Source organism: Silurus aristotelis, assembly GCF_946808225.1.
Source record: "Silurus aristotelis genome assembly, chromosome: 28".
Lineage (NCBI taxonomy): Eukaryota > Metazoa > Chordata > Actinopteri > Siluriformes > Siluridae > Silurus > Silurus aristotelis.
Window position 1 is genome coordinate 8,439,456 of NC_139601.1, and position 24,880 is coordinate 8,464,335.

General features: G+C 36.5%; 2 protein-coding genes across 2 annotated transcripts; one reads left to right on the forward strand and one right to left on the reverse strand.

The window, feature by feature from the left end:
• Window positions 1-6,852: 6,852 nt before the first annotated feature.
• On the forward strand, window positions 6,853-12,085 carry timm17a (translocase of inner mitochondrial membrane 17 homolog A (yeast)). The gene is made up of 6 exons (XM_083534318.1): window positions 6,853-6,992; window positions 8,949-9,048; window positions 9,175-9,238; window positions 10,890-11,018; window positions 11,265-11,375; window positions 11,475-12,085. The coding sequence occupies exons 1-6, from the start codon at window positions 6,967-6,969 to the stop codon at window positions 11,540-11,542; spliced, it is 498 nt and encodes a 165-aa protein (XP_083390444.1). The 5' UTR covers window positions 6,853-6,966; the 3' UTR covers window positions 11,543-12,085.
• A 7,992-nt stretch (window positions 12,086-20,077) lies between these two features.
• Window positions 20,078-23,967, reverse strand: lmod1b (leiomodin 1b (smooth muscle)). The gene is made up of 3 exons (XM_083533655.1): window positions 23,495-23,967; window positions 20,588-22,375; window positions 20,078-20,412 (listed from the first exon to the last, which is right to left on the reverse strand). Exons 1-3 carry the CDS (start codon window positions 23,759-23,761, stop codon window positions 20,386-20,388), a joined length of 2,082 nt encoding a protein of 693 aa, XP_083389781.1. The 5' UTR covers window positions 23,762-23,967; the 3' UTR covers window positions 20,078-20,385.
• Between the last annotated feature and the right edge of the window lie 913 nt (window positions 23,968-24,880).

Consider the following 24,880-nt stretch of genomic DNA (forward strand, 5'->3'; position numbering starts at 1 on the left):
TTATATAACTTTTTTTTTTTCTTTTTCTCAATACATTTGGTGTAATCACAAATATGTATAGTGGATTATGCTATGAACAACACTTAAAGTCTGTCTTAGTTTTACTTCTCAAAATTTTTTTCTCCCCCTTTTCTTGTTAAAAGTAGCAAAGTTGTTTTGTCCAAAAGTGTTATTTGCTTTACTTTATAGGTTTTGTCAGACTATTTAACAAGTATGTAATTGTTAGGAATGGTTTTAGTATATTATATTTTCCTGACTAAATTATTTGGCAAACAAAAAGCCATACTTATAACACATACACATAAGGTTATGTGTTCTTAAGTATATCTTCTAATATACTAAAATGAATACAAACAAAAAGTAAAACAAAAAGCTTGCAGGAAATGAAGCATATATTGGCTAAAAGTAATGTCATAAATTTTTTTGGTTCTCCCTTTTTTTTGCCTATTCTCTTGGGCACTAACTTCAAAAGTTTTGCCCATGTGTCGTGCATAATTTCTTTCCAAATCTCTTTGAAACTTTTAAGGAGTTGAGTTTCATAAGAAGATGTCTGACTTAGATGATTAGCATGTTTCAGGTTGAGAAATACAATTCAAGGTAGTGGCATAGATGGCTAAACTAGTGAGATGGTTCTTCATTTAGTTGCATAATAATTCTGCATAATAATAGTTGCCCAATAATTGTGCACAAATATTTATATTTATAAGTATTCAGGTTTGAGGTTTATTCATATTTTGGATTGGCCGAGACCACTGTATTTGTTCAATAATAATATTAATCCCCAAAAATACAACTTGCCTAATAATTGTGCACACAGTGTAGTGCATTCTGAAAGTATTCAGGCTCTCTTGACTTTTTTTTTTTTTTTTTTTTTTTGATAGGCCTGGTACTGCAATCGTTCAATTTATTTTCTTATTAATCACTTAGTACCTCATAATGACAAAGTGAAAACTAAATTTAATAAATGTCAAATTTGTATTTATTAAAAAAAAAAAGTAATATCACATGTAAATAAGTTTTTAAACCCTTAACAAAGCACCTGTGGCAATAATTACAGCTTCATGTCTTTTTGGGTATGACCCAACAAGCTTTGTATCCCTGGATTAGTGAATTTTCTGCCATTTTTTATGACAAATCCTTACAAGCTGGGTCAGGTTGAATAGGGTCCTTCGGTGGACATCTTTTTAAAGATGTTCAATATGGTTTAAGTTAGGGCTCCAGCTGGGCCACTCAAGGACAGTCACAGAATTGTCCTAAGCCACTGTGTTGTCTTGATTGTGTGCTTTTGTTTTAATGTAGGAAGGTGAACCTTTGGTCCAAACTGAGGTCCTGAGCACATCCAGCTTTTCCTTAGCCCTGAATATTTGCAAAGTCTCTGCTGCAGAAAAACACTTCCACAGCATGATGCACCACCATCATGTTTCACTTTTGTGATGGTTTTGGACTGGTAATAAGCGGAGCCTGATTTCTTCCAGACAAAACATCTATAAGTGAGGGCAAACAGTTCAATATTGGTTTTATTAGACAAGAGAATATTGTTCTACATTGTCTGAATCTTTCAGATTGCACTGAGGAGAGACTTTTGTCTAACCACTTTGCCATAAAGCCCAAATCGGTGGAGGGCTCCAGTGATGTTTTCCTTCTGGAACTTTGTCCCATCTCTACTCCGGATCTCTAGAGCTTAGTCAGAGTAACCATCAGGCTTTTAGTCACCTCGCATAGTAAGGAACTTCTCACCTGATTGCTTACTTTGGCCGGAAGAATTGGAAGAATTGTGGCACGTAGCTTCCATTAAAAATTATAGAGGCCACTGTGCTCTTTGGAATCTTCAGTGCAGCAGCAGTTTTTGCCTTCCCCAGATCTGTGCAATGCAACAATTAGTTTTCTAAGCTCTGCAGGCAGTTCATTGGTCCTCATAACTCACAACATTTCCTCATAAGAAAATAATTGGAAGTTTCTGGTTAACTGGTTAACATTCAAAACAATGGCAGGAGATGGCTTATACACTGGGATATTGCAGCAGTATATTTGTTCTTGCGATTAAAAATGTCAAAAATAAAACTGGGACCAGGGTCGGTGGCAGTGGGTACGCAAATTTGCATCTTGCCCACCCAATCAAAGTTTTATTTTATTATTTTAAGCAAAGGGAAAAATTACACAAAAATAGACCAGGATGATTTCTAACTTCTGTTGGGTGGGCAGCAGCGTACAGCCAATGAACAGTGATCACTCTGTAACAGTTCTACCCAAAGCCTCGTCCCAGCAGTACAGAATAGTTCTTCACCACTCGCCTCACACTTCTTTCAGTTTACAAGCTTACAAGCTTTAGCTCCATACCAACTTTTAAAAAAAGTTTGTCTACTCTTCTCAGTTTTTGATTGTTGTGCTCAACTAATGAAAACTTGTTTAACCAACATACAATTTTATTCAACTGCCATTATAACTTGACATGTGTGATGCGTCATTTTTAAAGCCTATAAACAAGCTTGGTGCTGCATGTGTCTGTAGCGATGCTGCTTGTAGCAGATCAGAGACTACAGCTAATTTCAGTTTACCCTCCATAAGCACTGCTCCTCCTCAGTCCTTAACAAGTGCCCCAAAACAGATCAATCTCTTGGCTGTTTCAGCCCCAGTTCAGGCGGTTTGCAATTCCAATAATGATGCTCTATCCCAGCCAATATTAGCTATTTACCCAAAGCATGTATGCCGCTGATTTAATCCTTCTGATCCACTGTGTGTAAATATCTCCAGGGGTTTAAGGAAGTTTTTCCTGATTTGCATAAATTGCAACTGGTAACTGGTGTGTCTTTAATATTATGAGAGTCCTTCTCCACACTGTCAAGAGTCTTAACTCCCTATCATTGGACCTTGTTACATGATAAAAAGAGGAATTTAGTGATCTCGGCCTATGAGAAATCTATAACAAATACTTTAGAGATTAATGTATTTTTAAGGATTTTTGCCAAGGGAAACAGGAAACTAATGCTTTAGATGGATGGATGGATGGATGAATGAATAGATGGATGAACAGAACAATAGCTAGACAGAATGAAAACTGAAATTGGAATGTAACTGATAAACAATAATACCAAAGTTTTAGGTTGCTGTTGGTTAAAATTTAATAAAGTGAGGGAAAAAATTATAATAAAAAAATTATAAAAAAGTGGCAAAAATGAAAATGGTTATATAATGTTCTGATACTGTCTTTGGTTAAAAAAAAAAAAAAAAAAAAAAAAAGAAAAATCTTAAAACGTTAATAGTTCTATATACAGTCGAACCCACTTATCTCGACCTCGGTTAACTCGCCAACCCTATTAAGTCGACGTTTTTGAAGTGGAACTGCCAAATTCTCGCTTTGTCTTAGCATTTTTTAATCGGTTATGTCGACTTTTTTTTATGTCGCCGAACCCTAATATCTCGAGCACAAGGGGGTGGGGGAGGGGGGTTTGCCACTTAACGTCGGTTATGTCAGGAATCCCCCTGCCACGTCCCCTTCGGCGGCGGCATTCCCCGAAGCACCCTGCTTCTTCTCCCGTGCGTGAAAAAAAGCACAGAGCTCGTCGCAGTCATGCTGATCACACACACCTGACTCTCATTCACTCACTCATCCCATCTCCTATTTAAGCCCCTCACCTCCTCACACTCGCGGTCCGTTATTGTTTGCGCATGATCGTATGTGTGGGTTCGTGGCGGTCTGTGTGATCGCCTATACGTATCCCGCCACGTACCCTTCTTCTCGGACTCCGCATTCTCTCAACGGCACTCCTGGATTACCCCGATCCTGCCGTTATCCATGTTCACGCTGTCTGCACCACGTTTATCCGTTGCTGCCCAGCGCTGCGCTTTCCATAGCGCGGATCCGTGAATTCTCTACACGAACTGTCTCTGCTTTCACAGAATTTTGTGGACTGCGCTCCCGGAGCACACCACTGGATACTACTGCTTCTCTACAAGTATTGGTGGATTATCTCCTGAGTATTCTCAATAAACTTTGTTTGCGTTTACTTCGGCTTCCGCCTCCTTATCCGCATTACAGGTTATCTCGATCCGCATGACCAATCAATCAAATCGCGGCAACGCTGTTGTGTAAAAAAAAAAAAAAACCTCCAACAACACGTGCATGCACATTCTCATTTAATAACGCACATCATGTACATAAAGAAATTTCAAGCACGTTAATATACTGCCGCCATATTGGTTTTCGTTTGTCTCGATCATCGGTGATCTCGACGCTTTTTGGCGACCCCTTGGCCGGCGACATGACCGGGTTCCTGTGTGTGTGTGTGTGTGTGTGTGTGTGTGTGTGTGTGTGTGTGTGTATGTATGTATATGGAAAATTAACTTTTATATAATGTTATTATTTTGTACTTTTGTAAAGTTTGAAAATAGGCTTGAAGGTTGATTTTTAGAGGTGTGATGGTACACGTATTTGTACCGACATTTTATCGGCACAGGGCTTTCAGTTTGGTACACATGTACTGAATGCAATCCTTTTTTACATGGGGAACAGCTAAAATCTGAGTTCCCTCAGGAATGTATAAGTGGCAGGGCACAAGTTTGTTCTGTCTCTGACTCGCACTTATTTTATTTTTATATTTAATTTTATAAAATATTATGACCATTTTATATATTATTAACCAAACAGACATTTTATTTAAAATTGCTTTAAAAATGTGGTGTTGATGTTTACAAATGTTAATAATAAACTGCGTTATTAAAAAAACAAGCAGTTTATTTTGCATTTCTATCCCCTAACTGTACTGAAATAGAACTGAACCGTGACTTAAAAACTGTGGTTTCACTATCACGGTTTACTTTTAGTTTGAATTATATTTTTTTTTCTAATTATTAGGTGTTGGAGACACTACCACTGGTTGCCCACTTATTATAAGTAATATAATTGGTTAGATCAGGCCCTGATTTATTGTTAGAATACATATACAGACCTACCCAGACATACAAGTGCAATGCGCACTAATAAACTCCCCATGCACTGTGAACATAAACAATTTGAGTGGTGTAATTGCCATTCCAAAAAGTTTTATTACCCTAGTACATTAACATTTGTATTTAGCAGACGCCCTTGTCCAGCGCGACGTACAAAAGTGCTTTGAGTCTTTAGCAATGAATAAATCTACACTGGTACGCAAGATTACAAACTTAATCTTAATTCATATAAATTAAATGGTACAAAACATCTTTGTTAACATACCAGATGGATCATGTTAACTTTCTTCTCTTTAATGGTAACAACCTAAAAGCAATGCTTCCCAACAAACATATTCACTTTTGTTTCAATTCAGTGCTATATCCACCATTATTGTACCAAAATGGTATTTTGCAAGCTTATATATATATATATATATATATATATATATATATATATATATATATATATATATATATATATATATATATATATAGCCAACAATTAAAAAAATTGCGAACACAGTATTTTAGCTTTCCGGTGGCTTCTAAAGCAAAGGAAACCCATTTTAAAATATTTAATAGTATTTATCCCTCATCCGAGTTTTTAAGACGTTTAAACTTGAAGAAAATACCTGTGTTTTTTGTCAAGTTGACATGGAGACAACTGATGATAATTAATTTTTTTGTGTGTATTCTAGATTTTTCTGGGAAGATTTGTTTTATTGGCTGGAGACAAAATGTTTTGTTAAAAAACACATTATGTTTGGAGTGCTATTAGATGACAATAATTTCTTTAATTAATGTAATGTTGATTCTGGGGAAAAAAATTCTTCATAAATGCAAATGTATGAAGACAAAACATTTTCCATGATTGGAACATATAAAAAGTATAAAGGCTCAGAAATGAAAAAATTAATAGAACTTGATATATTTAAAGAGGAATGAAGAGACCCTTACTTTACACCACCCCCTTTTTTTCTTTTATTTTCTTTTCTTTGCTTTGCTTTGCTTTTTCAGAATATATGTAAAGTTATTGGTACTTTACACTTATATTCTAATGTGCCTCACTTAATAGTTCATTATCTGCATGTATTAGTGCCATTGTATATGTATATCCTGTTCAATATGTTTAATAAAAAAAAAAATAAAAAAAATAATAATAATAATAATACCCACCACAGTTACCTTAGCAAGGAACCTAAAGAAAGGACGTTTTTAACAGTGTGTGACTCTCCAAACCTCATCAAACACAAAATAAACATCGTCCAAAGTAGCAAAAAAGACATCAACAGTATAAATAACAAATAAAATAAAATTTTATTTGTCACATACACATACATACAGAGTACAACATGCAGTGAAATGCTTTACACGACGGTCCGGCATGAGGGAATAGGATGGAAGAAAAATAAACCAAGAAAAAAAGAAAGCAGATAAATAAAGGGTATAAACTTATTAACTTATTATTAGATAAGGATGGGTTCCCTCTTGAGTCTGGTTCCTCTCAAGGTTTCTTCCTTATGCATCTCTGGGAGTTTTTCCACAGTCTCATCAGGGACAAACTTATGCTTATAAAGAACATATACATTTTTTATCACCACATTATGTGTGTAAAGCTGCTTTGAGACAATGTTCATTGTTTAATAGCGCTTTACAAATAAAAATGAATAGAATAGAATAGAATTGAATATGCATCACTGTCACATTTAAAGAGTGGTAAATTTTCATTACTGTTGAACGATATCATAAAATGCAAACCCTATGAGGATAAAAGACCACAACTCATAGGATCTCTGAGAGGCATGTGTCCATATACCAGAATACATAATAATTTAAGTAATTAAATGTAAAAATATATATAATCTAGGAACATTAAGTAAATATCCATTTTTGGTTGCTTGTCAATTTACGTCAACTCTGCAGTTTTCAGCACAGTAGGTGGCGGAAAGTAGTTTCGCCAACCGAATAAAACAATAAAGAAGAAGAAGAACTGTCACGTGACTTTTTTTGCGACATTGGAAACGGAAAAAGAACAAAATGGAGGAGTACGCTAGGGAGCCATGGTGAGGCAAATCAGTTAATATAACTTCTGAGTTTTATACATTTTAAATATATTTTTGTCTTACTTTACCAAATCTAAACAAGTACTTATATTATACAGTGTTTAAAGCTCAAATTGTGATAAACACCTGTGTAGAGGATGAATTCTGAATTATGTTTTTGCATCATGCCATGCTCTCGGTTAGCTCATTAGAAATGCTGTATTGCCAACATATGACCTTGCTTTAGCATCGTTACTCTTAGTGGCATTATATGTTTAAGTATTTTCATTCTGGGCGGCATTTGGTGGATGAATCTATTTAAAAGAATTATTTTAATTTTTTAGCGAACGTGGTATTGGTTTCTGCTAAGTAAATAGCTAATATAGCTAAATATTGTATTAAGTCTCATATCTCTAGGCTCACGCATCACATAGGGAATTTGCAACAAAATATTATTACCATGTTTATAAGTGACATTGACACCAGACTCGAGGTACATGAGCTTCCGATGAAGGGTTCTCTCATCATTACGTCTGAAACAGTCGCTTCAGGTGAAAGGGTCTTTGGGGCTGTTAAAAAGTTGTGTAATTATTTTTATCATTATATAATGCATATTACTGTATATATATATATATATATATATATATATATATATATATATATATATATAATTATTGACTCATAATTTGATCATTTAAGAAGGGTCAAATTATTGGCCTGCATTAAGCAAAATAAAACAAGGTGATTGCTGAAACTTCTAAAGGTGGTTTAAGAAATGTCCACTGCAGTAGTAAAACATGGAAGAATATTGCTAAACCATCAGCTCCTCGAAGTAAAATCTTGAATCTGCTTGAAATAACAGTAGCACTCACGGCTACTGTATGTCGAATAGTGAACTAAGAGCATTTCGACATGCAAGATGGGAAGAGAACTCAAGGGAGTGGTACCCTTTATAAAATCACTTATCGTTGAGGCTCATTGGGAAAAGGGCTGCGATTTCCCTTGTTCCAGAGTGATGGGTGCAGCAAGGTGAGGTGAATGAGATCAGGATTGCAGCTAATGATTTTAATATTCGTTTCATCTGACAATATAAAATGTAATAAAAATGTTTAAAATTGATGTTTTGCTTATTAAAACTATATAAAACCCTAATTAAATTTATTTATTAGGGATGCTCCGAATTTTTGGCAGAAAATGCAAACTGAATAAGGCCCAATAACTTTCATTTTGGTGCATCTCTATTATTTATGTATAAAAGTGTACTTGGAAAAAATGAAAAGCCCATTTGTTGAATTTAACTATCGTTAATTTATACATTTTAAAGCTTATAGTGGCTTATGGGGATTTCTCTTTTGAACAAATTCACTCATGCTGATTTATTTTTTTAGATAGATTTTAAGCATGGTTGTCAACTTTATTGATTAGTTGTTGCAGCTCTACAAATTAGGTAAAATGTGCAGAAACCACAGCACTCAAAACTCCTTAACACCTGAGAAAAAAAAAACACTATGCTATGTTTTGCCATTTTGTTTCCTGATGCATGACACCGTTAGCATTCAGAAAGATGTCAGGGGGGTATTCACATTTTCAATGTGTCCTGTTAGTACTGCTTTTGGTGTTCACGATTCAAGTTTTTTTTTTGTTGGTATTTCAGCATTGATGACATTGTAATCTCTTGTTCATGCCATGACTTTTATTACAGTGTAATAGCTTTGTAACACTATATAGTGCCATTCAGTTAGATGCTACCAACACCATAAGCAATTTTGATGTTGCTGTAATCATGATGAGGCAAATGCACAAGCAAATGAACTGGGGGAGAACATATGGACACTTGTTCAGCACTTATATTTAAAGTAGACATTATGTAGAATAATTCTGCAATTTTGTGACCCATATTTACAGTTTTTGACAAAATAACAATGACCTTTGTATGACTTACCCTCATATTTACATTTGATGCATTTTTTTTTCTAGCCCCTGGAGGATAGTTGATGATTGTGGGGGTGCCTTCACAATGGGAGCCATAGGTGGAGGAATATTTCAGGCTGTCAAAGGCTTTAGAAATTCACCTTCTGTATGTTGACTGCTTTACAATTCTTAATCCTTTATTTCACTTCCATATTTGTGTATTAAAGGATTTTTGGCAATCTCTATCATGTATGTGAATTATGTCTTGATGGATCTGTTGTTTTTATCATAGGGCATGAACCACAGGTTAAAAGGGAGCTTAACAGCCATCAGGACCAGGGCACCACAGTTAGGAGGTATGAATGCATTGTGCGTGAACCATGGTCCTTGTGATTCTTTTTTTTTTTTTTTGTGAACAGTTCTTCAGACAGCACAGCTCAGCAGCAAATGCAAACCTAGTAACTTTTCAATCTAGTGTAAGAAGAGCACATGAATATGCTGTTGGAAACAGTGTCAACATAAAGGATTTGCAGATCTGGTGGGAAGGACTAAGTGATATACAGATAATAATTGGTCAACAAAATAACTTTTTGTTGACCAATTAATATATTTGCATGCACATGTGACCACATTTCTAATGTACCGTATTTTTCGGACTATAAGCCGCTACTTTTTTCCTACGTTTTGAACCCCGTGGCTTAAACAACGAAGCGGCTAATTTATGAATTTTTCCTGGGTTTTTCTCGGTTTCACAAACTTCAAGCCAAAAAACTGAGCGACATAACATTAGACCAGGGGTGGCCAACCAGTCAGAGATCGAAAGCCACATTTTTTTACTGTGTTACCGCAAAGAGCCACATCATACACATGGGCACATGAACATCACCCATCCCTTCCTCTTACACACACACACACACACACACACACACACACACACACACACACACACACACACACACACACACACACACACACACACCTCTGCTCAGCCAGATTTATTGTAAATGTCACACACCAACATAATGACAGAAATTGACTCCTACAGTTTTAAGACCACAGGACAGTCATTTTCAACAATGAACATTGTGTGCACTGTCTCACACACACAAACTCTGTTTAACCAAGTCCACAAACAAAAATATAATAATTTACAATAGCGTTTTTCTTTTACTATGCATGTTACTGGACTTTTGGCATTCCTTGCCTTGAACAATCCCCTTCAAATCTGGTTCGTATTCCATTGTTGCCACTCGAAGCAAGTCTGTCAGAACAGATCGATGCTTTGATTTCACGTGTTTCAGGGTAGAAAACACAGACTTTGTTTGTGGGGGTTTTTTTTATGTGCGTGTTCACTACGCTTGAGTTCAATACGGTATTTTCATCAAACGCGCATGTGCGTGAGATTAATATACCGCAAAGTTTCCCAGTAGGGGCAAGATTATTTAAGTCTTAAAAATACCGTATTGAACTCAAGCGAAGCGAACACGCAAATTAAAAAAACACAAACTTCGATATGAACGTAAGAGCCGCATTAAACCAGCCAAAGAGCCGCATGCGTCTCGCGAGCCGCGGGTTGGCCTCCCCTGCATTAGACCAATGAAATTTCCGAACGGAAATGAAAAAACGCACCTCACCTGTGTTCTGAGCTGCACGGCACCGGGAGAAAAATTCTTTTTTTTTTAAACGCACGACGATGCCAAAAGATAAACCTCTGAGAGAAATAGTTGTGAAAGGAAGGAGGAAGACAGTGTACAATGATTTTCTTGGTAGGCTACAGTTTAGATACTTATAGACAGGTGCGGCTTATTTATGTTAAAAATTAAAATATTTGTAAAATTCAGTGGGTGCAGCTTATATATGGGTGCGCTTTATAGTCCGGAAATTACGGTAAAAATATCAGAAATGTAAGTGAAATGTATGTCCTAACCCTAGGAGATAAGGAGAGGCAGCTAAGTAATATGTGAGCTTAATAAAAATGTGCAAACACATGAGAAATGTGTGTTGCAGGAAGCTTTGCGGTATGGGGTGGGCTTTTCTCAATGATTGACTGCGGTTTAGTGAAAGTCCGTGGAAAAGAGGACCCATGGAACTCGATAACTAGTGGAGCCATGACAGGTGCAATTCTTGCTGCAAGAAGTAAGTGCATAGTGTGCATTTTATTATGCTTGTAAGTTGGATGTAAAAACACAGTTCATGAAACTTGATAACTTTACTAGTCGCTGTAAGAATATTTTACGATTGCAGACTACACTACAGAATGTTTATAAAAGCACAACCACCAGTTCTTTCTTTTGGATTTATTTACCCTTGGTGTTGCAAGTTAAATTAAACTGATGTGTTATTCAAATGAAATGATAACTGATTGATGTTCTTTATCTTTAGACGGGCCTGTGGCTATGGTTGGTTCCGCAGCTATGGGCGGCATACTGCTAGCCTTGATAGAAGGTGCAGGAATCCTCCTCACAAGGTTTGCTTCATCGCAGCTCCCAACTGGTGAGTGTGCTAAATATGAGTATTGTGTGTGGCATATCTTATCAATTTTTACCTACAACTATAAAGAGTCAAGAAATATATTTCTCTCATATTTGTCAGGCCCACAGTTTGAGGAACCATCCCCGATGCCCACATCGTCCTTTGGTGACTATAGGCAGTACCAGTGAGCAGCCACATTATTTTCAAACCATTTTAATATTCCATGGACTCATGAGGTATTACAATCACACAGAGGATCAATGGAATTCTTCATTTAAGAAGTACATACCAGTGCAATCCACCCTTAAACAAGTTTGTTGAAGAACAGAAAAGAAAAACCATTTGCCCTTCTTGGTCTTCTAAAGATATTCATAATCTCAGCCAGATGTCTTTCTTTGCTTGTTTGGACAAGAGGAGATTCCTCTTTTGTGCTTTTTCTATGAATAAAGTGTCTTTTGTTTTTCATTACCATTTTAATGTTTGTAATAGCATATAAAGACAACTTTTAGTTGTGTGAATCTTTGCAGTTGTAAAATATTTTGCCAGTAAATATTTTGCCTTCTGGAGAAAGAAAGTTGTAAAATAATTTAATACATCTTTTCCATTTAAACATATCCCCAAACTATTCATTTTTGAAGCAGATATTTATTTACCATAGTACAGTATTTAAGTATTTCAGGTTAAATGAAAGAATAGTGAATAAACTGAGTTGGATACTCTACTGGAAAAAAGGTTGTTGCTGTGGTTACATTTTTGTTTTATTTTATTTTCAATTTTTTTAAAAAAAAGTTAAACTGATGTAGCATTGGTTTTAAAATACATATTTCAAGAGACCTTTTTTTTTTTTTTTTTTTTTACATGGTCTTTGTGGTGAAATACTAAAGATTAATTGGACTTGTGTACACACTCTAAGAAATGGTGCATTTTCCTGTTTGAATGTTAATAGACTGAGTTATTCTATGCAAATGTTACAAAAAGCTGGATTACATTTATTTTGAATGTAATATAAAAAAATTAATTGAATAGGTTATGACAGTCTTTTTTCTGCCATAATAACAAAGTTATTATGGCAGAAAAAATAACAAAGTTAAAAAGATGCTTGAATATTTTAGCAGAAAAATAGATGAATAATTTCAAATCATTTTCTGTAAAATATTCCATATAGAAAAAAGGGACTGTTGCTTTTCCAGGCTATTACTGCATCTTTTTTCCATTTGATTGTTTTGTCCATTTCCCCTGTCCGTCTCCTCTTCAGGAGGTGAAATTCATGCTCATTTGAGTTGAGGGCTGATGATTGGCTTGGATAATGTAAAAAGGACCGATATCACTGAAGGTTTGTTTACAGTTAAAGAAACAGCTGTGGAAGCTCGAACCATGACACCACTATGCTGTCTGGCAGATCACAAGATGATCTTTTTTTTCTTCACATTTTGGTCTTTCTAGAACAATTACGGTTTATTATTTAAAGCATTCAAAGAGTTGTAGGTGTCTGATAAACATTAAAGACTGAACATTAGGCTGAAAAAGGTAATTTACAAACAGGTCAACAAGCCATGATTTTTTTTCCCTTATATATTTTGAGATTAAGCTGCAGGAGGGATTATTAACCATTATCTTCTGAGCAGAATTGGGCATATGAAATAGTATTAGACTGAACAAATGTATGTTAAGTGTCCATTATCTTTTGAGTGTGTTTCTCTTTCCTTTCCCCCCCTACTTTTTTCTTACCGTGCATCAACATTTGATATCCGATAGGTCACATTACATAATGTAGCACTTTATGTAATGTATGTTATGTAGCATTTTTTTTCTTTATATAATCTAAACATTAAGTGATCTGATCTTTGAAGTGAATGTGGTGCAGGAAAATTGGCCACTGTTGAACTGGTGAGTCTGAGAGAAACAGAGGTCAAAAGAGGGTAATTTTAAGGTGTGATGAAAGACTTTTATTCATTAGGTTCTTTAGGGTTTGCTTAATATAAATCTTAGACACCCAAGACATGAGACAAATCTTTAAACCAAAAATGGCTTTATTTTGCCACAATCACTTTGGATTATTATTATTATTTTTTTTATTATTATTTTTTTTTTTTTTTTGCACACACTTTTGTGCACACATATAGTACACAGACTTCTGTGTCCCTTCTCTCTCTCAATACTCAAAAAGTACTATTTTAAAACATATTACTATTTTAAAACATCATAAATATTAATGTGTGGACTGAATTTAAGCAAGATTCAAGCAAGACATTTGAATTTTTATTCTCACCAAATATTTTCCACAAACACCTTAATAACCACAATAATTGATTTTGAGTTCCAGTGTTTTAAAAGTAAATATTAAACAAGAAATTTCATGCATTATTTGTAATTCAGCAATATGTGATAATTGGCCAGGAGTCTAAATACCTTTGCAAGACACTATATAAATATTAACAAATTTAAACAGTGTTGGGAACTGCATAAACTAACTAACAAGTGCAATTTCCTGGACTTCAGCAACAGCTTGAAGAGCTCAAGGAAGAGGAAATGGGAGGCAGGTGGCATATCTCTGCCATGTTAATTTAATCCTCTCCACCACTCTTTGAAACAGCGAACACATTAATACAACTAAGCAAAGTTTTGTGATACCACTCACTTCTTCCAGCTCTGCCCTAGATTTACAAATCGGTGCTTAAAAACCTCCATCCATCCAGTCTGGTTCAGGACTTTGGTTTTATTTTCTTAATATTTTAATAGATTATTTTTGAGCATTATAATTTTTTATAAATAACACAACAGAATTAACACCAACAGCTTAATTATTAGTAGAGGTGTTATACCGAAGCCAGGGATGATTATTTATGTAAACTACATAAATACAGTGCATTCGGAAATTATTTAGACCCCATTCATTTTAAAAACATTTTTTGTTGCAGCCTGATACTAGAATTGTTCAAATACATTTTATTTCTCATTAATATTTAGACTCTTTGCAATAACACTAAGCAAAAAAAATTTTCTCCGAATGCTCTTGATCGTTGCTGATATTTTTCTACACCCTGAGTGGAATCTACCTGTGGAAAAGTTTATTGATTGGTCATGATTTAGAAAGGAACACACATTTCTATAGGGGGCTGACAATGCATATCAGAGCAAAAACCAAGCCAAAGAAACTGTCTGCAGTGCTCAGAGACAGAAATGTTGCAAGGCACAGATCTGGGGGCGCTAACAAAAATATTTGCTATACTGAAGATTTCAAAGAGCACAGTGGTTTCCATAATTTTCAAATGGGAAAAGTGTAGCACAATCAGGACTCTTCCAAGAGCTGGTTGAGTGTTTAATCTGAGCAATCACAGAAAAGGGCCTTAGTAAGAGAGTTGACCAAGAACCCAATGGTCATTCTGACGGAGCCCGGAGATCCTGTGTGGTGATGGGGCGAAGTTGTAGGAGGACAACCACCATTGCAGCACTCCACCGATAGGGATTTATGCCAAAGTGGCTAAATGGAAGTGTCTCCTCAGTGCAAATAGAAGCCCATGGAAGCCTGCTAGACGTTTTCCTATAGGCATCTGAAGGACTCTGAAAAACAAGATTGAACTGTTTGGCCTTAATTCTAAACGTTCTGTCCGGTGAGAATCTGCCACCACTCATTATCTGCCTTAAACCATCCCAAAAGTGAAGCATGGTGGTGGAGTGTTTTTCTGAAGCAGGGACATGGCCTGTTCCTGTTCCACATCCTGTTCCACAGTGGTTAGGACCTCAGTCTGGGCCAAAGTTTCACCCTCCTACATGACACACACCCTAACAACACAGCCAAGACAAAACAGAAGTGGCTTAGGGATAACACTGAATGTTCGTGAGTGGCCCAGCCAGAGTGCTGACTTTAACCCTAATGAGCATCTCTGGAGAGAACTGGAAGTGGCTGTCCACCGACACTCCCCATCCAAACTAACCCAGCATGAGAGAATTTGCTATAAAGAATGACAGAAAATCTCCCAATGCAGATTTGCAAAGCGTGTTGCATCATCCCCAAAAAGACTTTAAGCCAGGGGTCTCCAATCTTTTCCAGAAAGGGCCAGTGTGGGTGCAGGTTTTCATTCCAACCAAGCAAGTCCACACCAAATTCTACCTGTTCAAATCTAATGATCTACACTTTCAATGACTATCAGGTGTGACCATTGATTGGTTGTAATGAAAACCTGCACCCACACTGGCCCTTTCGGGAAAAGATTGGAGACCCCTGCTCTAAGCTGTAACTGTTGCCAAAGGTGTGTAGTGAGTAGAGTCTGTATCCTTCAGTGGCAGGCTGCGCATTTGGTAAATGGGCTTTCAGTGGGGACATACCCAACTTAATCCACCTCTTAATACCACCGCTATCATGTCGCAATTATAAAAACCAACAATACTATACAAAAGTTTAATATAACCATGTGTGGCATGTAATGGGAGCGAGGCGTTTCGCATATGGAGGGTAAATACCATTTTACTAAAGCAAGAAACCCAGTTAAGACAACTTCAAACCTCTACACTACAACCGCAACTGTGTACCTACATCACCTGGAGCAGTTCAGAATCAATATTTGTCTAATAACATGATAAAAACATTAAAATGTAAATAAAATACAACTTACTCACCAGAGATGCAGACTCATAATTTGCACCGCTCCTCAGAGGCTGTAAGCCAGTGGTACCGCTCGTATTCACTGATCTGGAAGTGATGAACAAACCCTTTCCTGGGCTGAGACAAGCTAGCTAGCTTTGGGGTTGACCGACCTCTCCTCACGATGTCTAGCTTTTCTGGAAAATGTATTTTTAAGTATGTCCGAGAGGCTGAAATCTGATTGGACAAAAAATCTAACATCCACATACACGTACTGGAAGCAGTGCAGACAAGAGAAACGCTACAAAATGAAGAGAAACAACTATTGGGAATAAATTAATAAAATTTATTGAATTTCTTGAGTTTTCACTTTGTCATTTTAAGGTACTGAGTGTATATTTCATAGTTTTGTTCATGGCATCATTTTAGTAAGCTGATGCAAAGTAACAACAGTTATTTCTATTCAGAGTTGCATTAAATTCTCACCAAAATCTTGCTTTGATTAGGGGAGAGTGCTGCATTTTCTTCAGCACAATCCAAAGATTCTTAAAGGGATTAGGTCTGGATTTTGTGGTGGCTAATTCATGTGTGATGTCCTATGTTCCCTGAACCACAATTTGAGGGTGATGAATCCTGGCATTGTCACTCAAATCATTAATGGAAAAACCTGCTTATTTATTGTACGCAGGCAGTCACCTGACCTAATTTTTGTCACATACTGTAACATTGCTGAACATTGCTGGACCAACACTGCCCCCACAGTCTTGTATGGCAGGCACTAGGCATGATGGTGCACCATTTCATCTGCATCTCTTCTTACTCTGATCAGCCCATTACTCTGGAACAAGAAAATCTGGACTCACCAGAACATACAACCTTTTTCCATTGCTCTGGAGTGAAATTTTAAAACATTGAAACATTTGAAATCTTATCTCACTGAGTGGATTTCTTAAGACTACACAGCCATTTAGTCCCATGTGGAGATGCTCTTACTTTCACTACACTATTCAACATAGCTGTGATTTCTACTGTTGTTTTTGTATGACTTAATTTTACTAAACAGTTGATAATCTTCCATCACGATCTCTTTGAATGGCATAGCACTTTTTTTTTTTTTTTTTTTTTACACAAATGTTATTAGAGGCAATATTGTGTCAACATTGTTTAACATCGCTGCTTTGGGACAATGTCAATTGATTTTAAAACCCTATTTAAGCAGGAATAAAAACTTTGAGGTGCTAGGCCACTGTGATGATAAATTATCCATTAATTGCCTTTTTATGACAATGTTGGAAAGAAAAATTAATAACACAAACGTCATGTTAAAATTATTTTATGCAATAGTAATTGCTGTATATAGTCTTTATAAATAACCTCTGTTTTACATTCATGTTCACTTTCCAAATAAAGAAAATGTCAAACATAATCAAAGCCATCTTGGTATTTAAAAAAAAAACATGGACTTTAATCTCACTTATACTTCTCTCTCTCTCTCTCTCTCTCTCTCTCTCTCTCTCTCTCTCTCTCTCTCTCGCTCTCTTTTTCTCCCCACCGCTTTGTGGACAGACAGGAATGAGATTCAGCCTTTGAGAATGACCAAATATAGACATTTCTTGGGTGCACAGGGTGAGTCAGAGACAATTTAATATAAACTGCACTGCTGCTGTCCAAATCAAAATAAAAATTTTCAAAAAGCAATTCACAGCTGGATTCACTGCTGAGTAAAGGACATACAGTATCTTCAATCCCACTTTTCATACTGATAATGTGATATCAAAGCACTATATATATATATAAAAATTTCAAAAAGCAATTCACAGCTGGATTCACTGCTGAGTAAAGGACATACAGTATCTTCAATCCCACTTTTCATACTGATAATGTGATATCAAAGCACTATATATATATAGTGCTTTGATATATAGCTTTGATATCACATTATCAATATAAGAAGTGGGATTGTGTGACACTCATATATTTAATTTAGGTGCTATCCATTTCTTCTGATCATCCTTGAGATGGTTCTACACCTTCATTTGAGTCCAGCTGTGTTTGATTATACTGATTGGATATGATTAGGAAAGCCACACACCTGTCTATATAAGACCTTACAGTTTACGATGCATGTCAGAGCAAATGAGAATCATGAGGTCAAAGGAACTGCCTGCAGAGCTCAGAGACAGAACTGTGGCAAGGCACAGATCTGGCCAAGGTTAGAAATTTTTTTTTTAGGAACTTCCTAAAAGCACAGTGGCCTCCATAATCCTTAAATGGAAGATGTTTGGGGGGATGACCAGAACCCTTTCTTGAGCTGGCCGTCCAACCAAACTGAGCTATCAAGGGAGAAGAGCCTTGGTGAGAGAGGTAAAGAAGAACCCAAAGATCACTGTGGCTGAGCTCCAAAGATGCAGTCGGGAGATGGGAGAAAGTTGAAGAAAGTCAACCATCATGCAACCCTCCACCAGTCGGGGCTTTATGGCAGAGTGGCCCAACGGAAGCCTCTCCTCAGTGCAAGACACATGAAAGCCTGCATGGAGTTTGCTAAAAAACACCTGAAGGACTCCACGATAGTGAGAAATAAAATTCTCTGGTCTGATAAGAACAAGATATAACTTTTTGGCCTTAATTCTAAGCAGTATGTGTGGAGAAAACCAGGCACTGCTCATCACCTGTCCAATACAGTCCCAACAGTGAAGCATGGTGGTGGCAGTATCATGCTGTGGGGGTGTTTTTCAGCTGCAGGGACAGGACGACTGGTTGCAATCGAGGGAAAGATGAATGCAGCCAAGTACAGGGATATCCTGAACTAAAACCTTCTCCAGAGTGCTCTGGACCTCAGACTGGGCCAAATGTTTACCTTCCAACAAGACAATGACCTTAAGCACACAGCTAAAATAACGAAGGAGTTTCTTCACAACAACTCTGTGACTGTTCTTGAATGGCCCAGCCAGAGCTCTGACTTAAACTAAATTGAGCATCTCTGGAGAGACCTAAAATGGCTGTCCACCAAAGTTTACCATCCAACCTGACAGAACTGGAGAGGATCCCCAAATACAGGTGTAAAAATCTTGTTGCATCTTTCCCAAAAAGACTCATGGCTGTATTAGATCAAAAGGGTGCTTCTACTAAATACTGAGCAAAGGGTCTGAATACTAAGGACAATGTGATATTCCAGTTTTTCTTTTTTAATAAATCTGCAACAATGTCACCAAGTCTGTGTTTTTCTGTCAATATGGGGTGCTATGTGTACATTCATGAGGAAAAGAAATTAACTTAAATGATTTTAGCAAATTTAAGAAAGAGTGAAAAATTTAAGGGGGTCTGAATACTTTTCTTAATGGGTGTAGTCTTTCTTTAGGCACTTTGGGTGTATGTTTGTTATTTTGGCCTTAGATAGCATGACAACTTTAACCATGTAAAATATATTTTGGAAATTATATCTCCAAATCAGTTTTTTTTGACAGTGTGTTCTTTATTTATCCACATTTTTATCACACATTATTTTTCACATCACTATTCTGTTATTCTTCAACCCTGAAGTAAGAAGTTACATAACCAAAATATTTTGTCCATTTCAAACGTAAAAGTTTTTACTACAGGACAACATTACATTTATGCTGTATGAATAAAAGAACATTTTAAACATGCATTTACAATTTTTGGGCATTGTATTTTAGTCTTGACATAATCTTGAACGTCTAAAGGTACATCATTAAAATATAAAAAAAAAAAACAGTGATGCGGAAACCTTTACTGTAACACAAAGAAAGCTTTTACTTGCCCAGCTGATAAGCATGAGAGATGTGACAATCAAACTTGTGGCAGTGAATACTATTAATTTGATGAGGACCAGCACCTAAATAAAGTCCAATGTAAAATACAATGAAATAATTAACCAATAAATGGAATATTTATTATGTCACAAGTATTAAGTATTTATTATGTCACATAATATTAATAGACATGAATTAATATTCTACTTTTATGAAGGAACTAAATTTATCCTGAGAAATGTATTATTTAAAGATTAACTGAGTATGAGCAGTATTATACATTATATCAATGTGCATAATGAAGTGTATACAATATAGTAAAGCTTGAAAACTATAAAAGGTATTTTGGAAAAATACCTTTAATAGACACACACATATAGTGTATGTCACACATTCATCAGTTTACCTTATGAATTATTCACTTAGTGCAAGTATCAGTACAGGCTGGAAACCTTAACCTCTGAGCACCAAGTCTGCACCAGGCTTCTACTCCTTTCCATAGTTCATGACAGAATCCTGGGCCAAAGCTGTATCTGACAGAATTGTACTGTGTTTATCGCGCACACCCTGTCTTTTAAGGCCATAGTCTGTGTAGACGATGCCAATAGCCTGAGCTTCACTAGGAGAGATGTCTGCCACCCATTCTTCATTCTGAGTTTAACGTTTCCCTGTCTGATTATTGCAGTAGCTTTGGAACTGAAACCTATGTGAAAAGAAAAAAGATGCTCTATATGAATTAAAAGTTTAAATGCTGTTGTGCTACCAAGTTTTTAATAAATAAACACATTAACTATGTATTTTAATTAAGTATCTTCATGCAAAAAATATTTTAACACGTTAAAATGATGATGAGAAACTAATGAGAAGCTATATCTTACCTTTTTTAACTGTTTAATATTGGCACCCCTGATTGAGGCTAGAAGTTGATCCCGTGAATTTTGACCTCCACCTCGGCCTCCAGTCTTGTCCTCAAGCTTTCTCTTTGACACAGGTGTCAGAGAGTTCTTCAGGAATTCTCCATCTATAATTGGAGGTGGTGGTGGTGGTGGTACGCCACCAGGTGGTGGGGGCGGAGGACCACCAGGTGCTTTAAAGGCCTTTGGAGTCAATTTAGGGGATGGTATAGGGGATGGTATAGGAGATGGAGTGGGAGATGGCTTTGGTGAGCTTCTTGAGGAACCTTTGCTGAAACCAAGTTCTGGGACCTTCAGTGTGTCTTTCTTGTCTCCATTTCCATGGGCTGTGGCCTGTTTTTGTTCCTGCAACCTCTTTTGCCTCTGCCGGTCCATGTTACGACTGAGGATATTGGTCATAGTCATGCGTGGACCAGCCAACTCAAAATGATATCCAAGCTTGAGAAGAGTTGTGTTTTCTTTCAAAATCTTTGTCATCTCCATTTCTGTCTTGCCTCCACATATATGCCGCTGATTATGGAAGCGAAGCTCAGTTAGGGAGGTGTTGTGCTGAAGGGCTTGGACTAGTGCCATGATGCCCTTGCTGGTGAGAAGGTTAGAATCTAAGTTGATGCTGGTAATGATTTTGTTGCTGCATAACATTTTTGCAATAGCATAAGCCACATGATCATCAGCACGGCAGTTAGCAAGAGCAAATGTCTTGACATGTGTATTGTTAGTAAGTGCTTCGGCAAACTGAATGAGGGTTTTGACTTTGATGGTTTCTGAATTGTTAACATTGACCTCAGTCATCTTTGGGTCATTGCTCTCTAGTCTCTCTAGATCTTCTGCAAACATGCTAGTAAGCTCGTCTTCTTCCTGTTCTTCTTTAGTCATGGTTTTTGAGTTATTGTCTGTCACACAATTTCCAACCTCTTCTTTTGTGTTGGATTCAGTTGTTTCATACTGTATCTCACTTTGTGCTTTTGGTTTCATTTTAGCAGTGTCAACAGAATTAATTTTTAATAGTTCTTTCGCTTGATCATTCTTATCCCTTATCTCTTTCTCACTGCCTTTATCTATACTTTCAATTTTTTTCCCAGCATCCTTCACAATAATTTCCTTTTCCTTTCCATTACTAACTAACTTAAGTATCTCTGCTTGTTCTTCTGTCTTCTTTTTATCATCTTCCCTTCTGCTGTCTTCTTTTTTACTTTCTACACCTGAATTTTGGTTTTCCTCTAACTTGGAAACGAGGCCTTTTGGCTTATTGTCCTGTCTTTTTCTGATATCTGTTCTAATTTCTTGTTCTTTTTTTTCTTCCTTCTCCTGTTTCCCTTGTAACCTTGAAATCATCTCCTTTGTTTTGCTGTCTCCTGATTCTCTCTTCCTGCTTTCATCTCTTCTCTCCTTCTCTTTGCAATCCTCTTTTTTTTCCTGAAGCTTGGATATTAACTCCTTTGTCTTGCTGCTACCTTCTTTTGTGTCATATTTACTTTTGAGCTTGTAATCATCGTTCTGTTCATTCTCTTTGACCTCACATTTCTTTTCAATTTCCTCATTCCTTTTCAATCGCCTTGCCCTAGCATCTTTAAAATCCACGGTGGCTCTTGTGTTCCTGTCCTCCATGGTTTTCTCTTGTTTAACAGAAGAACTGCACAAAGAATTCTGAGGTCCTCCTTCCTGGCTGTCGTTACTGGAAACATTTGTCTCTTGACTCAAGCCCATTTTTCTGAGATATTCCTGTTTCCGACTTTCTCTTTTGGGCTCACCCTAGAGGGAAAACATAACAAGACCATCTTATGAATTCATACATAAACAATTACTGAAATCAAAAGATTTATTAGGTCCAGCAAAAATTTAAACTCCTGCAGAAGAATTTATTTGAATATTTGACAATTAGTTAGCAGTTAACTAGATAACATTATCTGTTTTATAATATTATTTATTGTTTCTTACATTTTCTTTATACTTAAACATGATTATTATGATATGGAATATGCAATTAATTATATTATTTGAAAAGGATACATATGTTTCTGTCTTAGTTCTGCCACCAGTCGTCATTCTTAACACTCTCAAACCATCTGAAGTAAGACTCTTCTCAAGATTGTTGACCTAGAATTATACTGCATTCTGCATCTTTCTGATGTAGGTTTTTTTCCATTTATTTATTTCTTTTTTGCTATGGCGGTCATTTTGCACAGTCTCACCATAAGCAAGCTGATATACAATTGTCTATGGCACTCTGCATATAACAAATAAAATTACTTCGAATTTGTTCTTTTCAAACAGGGCAGTGACATACTTGCAAATGCATTTAATAAAAGTCATAGTGGAAATGTCAAATGTGTTTATGAAAAACAAGGATGTTTTTATTGGGCAATTGGGTGTTGTAAAGCTTTGTGTCTCAGCCAACTAGAAGTCTACAGGTTATTGTACAGTTCATTTAGACTTCAGTTTATACAATTTGCTGTACATTGAGCATCAGATTCTTTGTTTAAATTACATGAACATTTCATAGAGGAGACATACATCTAGTAAGCAGACAAGGGCACAATTTATAAACTTAAGTATGTTTGCTGTGCAAAGCACTTGGCATGGCATGTGTAACCTTAAAAGGCAGTGCACATTAGCAATGAGCCCAAGTATCACACCAAGCCTAGGCTCAGACCCACCACACATCAGAGCTTTGCAGCACGCCATGCAATTACTGCTGTTTAAACGTTCCTCCAGAAAGGATTGCTGCAATTAAACAATAAAATCACTAGCAGACAGACAGACAGACAGACAGATAGAAGGGTTTTTAGGGTCCATTAGTGTTTTTTTGATTAAAGAGAAGTTTGAATTGGAGATTAGATGATAAAGGTGCCATCTGAAGCGTTTTCTTACCTCAGTGGAAAGATTCCTTTGCAAACCCGCCTTTAACTCGCCTGATTTATTGAAGGTGGAATCTCTTTTATTAGGTATAGTTTGCTTTAAATCTGTTTGGTCTACTATTACGATCTCACTCGGGTCTGGGTCAGGCACTGTCGACACCTCCTTCTGTAATTCCTCCATCTCTTCAGGAGACAGGTTTGATAGCAAGTTGTCGAGATCCGGATCCTCGCTTACCTGGCGCCCGGTCCGAGTGAGTCCTCTCACTTTTCTCCTAGACATGATCACGAAGTTGTAGGTCGCTGGATAGAAGAGGAAATGCTATTTGTCAGGTTCCCGTATAGCTGTAGTTGTTAATCGTTCCTTGTATATTTCCATAAGTCAGACAACACGTTTAAGAAAAAGCTGCGGAGTGAAGTGAACTCGGTTTCAGCTGTGTAATGCGCATCATCACTGCTGTGTGCTGCTTGAAAATTCCACGAAATCCATTTCGAACCCATGCCCATATTTAGTCTCCAGTACACAGTCCTTTAAAGGCAACGGGGAGTTTAGTGGTTTACAAAAACTCCAAGGCATCCTGAATGCAAATATACTCCTTCCTATTTGTGATTAAGTGCGACAGCATTTCTTATGATGAAGCAAGTTAAACGTATGAGGACGCGGTGGCCAAGGATTGTATTTTATTTTAAACAAAGAAAAAGTGTTTTACATTTAAAAGATTTTCTGCAATGTATTAATAGGGCTGCTATCCTGCTGAAAATAGCAGACCGAGGACTGTTCAGCTTTAGAGGGTATTGTAGACAAAGTGCAGAATACTTCAAATTCCTATTATTTATACATTGCTGCATGTGTCCTGCACTCATTATTTCAGACGCTTCAGTGATTTGCAAAAACATTGTTATGTTCCTACTATAATTTATTGTCTGTATGTATGTCTTCGATCATTATAATGTTAAAAGATTCATGTGATCTGGCAGGGGAAACTATTTATTAAACAGTTTAAAACCATTTATTAAACAGTTGCTAAAATATTTTGTGACAAAGTGATGTCAGGTTACGCTAAAGTGCTGGCAAAATATCAGTTTTGGGAATGTGAATATGTGAATAATGTTTTTTCATTTAAAATAATCCAGAAGTTTGTGTCTCAATGCTGGGTGATTAGTTTAAAGATCCAAGATCCCGAAGAAGCTACTGTATTTCCACATTATTACACACATGGGGTTTGGAACATGTGAATTGCCTATAGAGACTTAACTGTATTTTTACTTTCTTTTTTCCCTTTTTCTCATACATCTCTCTGTGATCACAATTGCTTGGTATTTATCCAATAAAGATAAATTACTTTCTCCACTAAAGACATTTTAAGGGATGTTTGTGTAACACTCATGTTCTTGGAACAGA

Excerpts from the sequence above, each read along its gene's own strand:
- timm17a (XM_083534318.1), top strand. The coding sequence starts at position 6,967 with ATGGAGGAGTACGCTAGGGAGCCATG. Across the intron at positions 9,049-9,174 it reads GCTTTAGAAATTCACCTTCT|GGCATGAACCACAGGTTAAA; the intron begins GTATGTTGACTG and ends TTTTTATCATAG. Across the intron at positions 11,019-11,264 it reads TGCAATTCTTGCTGCAAGAA|ACGGGCCTGTGGCTATGGTT; the intron begins GTAAGTGCATAG and ends CTTTATCTTTAG.
- lmod1b (XM_083533655.1), bottom strand. The coding sequence starts at position 23,761 with ATGTCTAGGAGAAAAGTGAGAGGACTCACTCGGACCGGGCGCCAGGTA. Across the intron at positions 22,376-23,494 it reads AAAGGAATCTTTCCACTGAG|GGTGAGCCCAAAAGAGAAAG; the intron begins GTAAGAAAACGC and ends TTTTCCCTCTAG. Across the intron at positions 20,413-20,587 it reads ATATTAAACAGTTAAAAAAG|GTTTCAGTTCCAAAGCTACT; the intron begins GTAAGATATAGC and ends CTTTTCACATAG.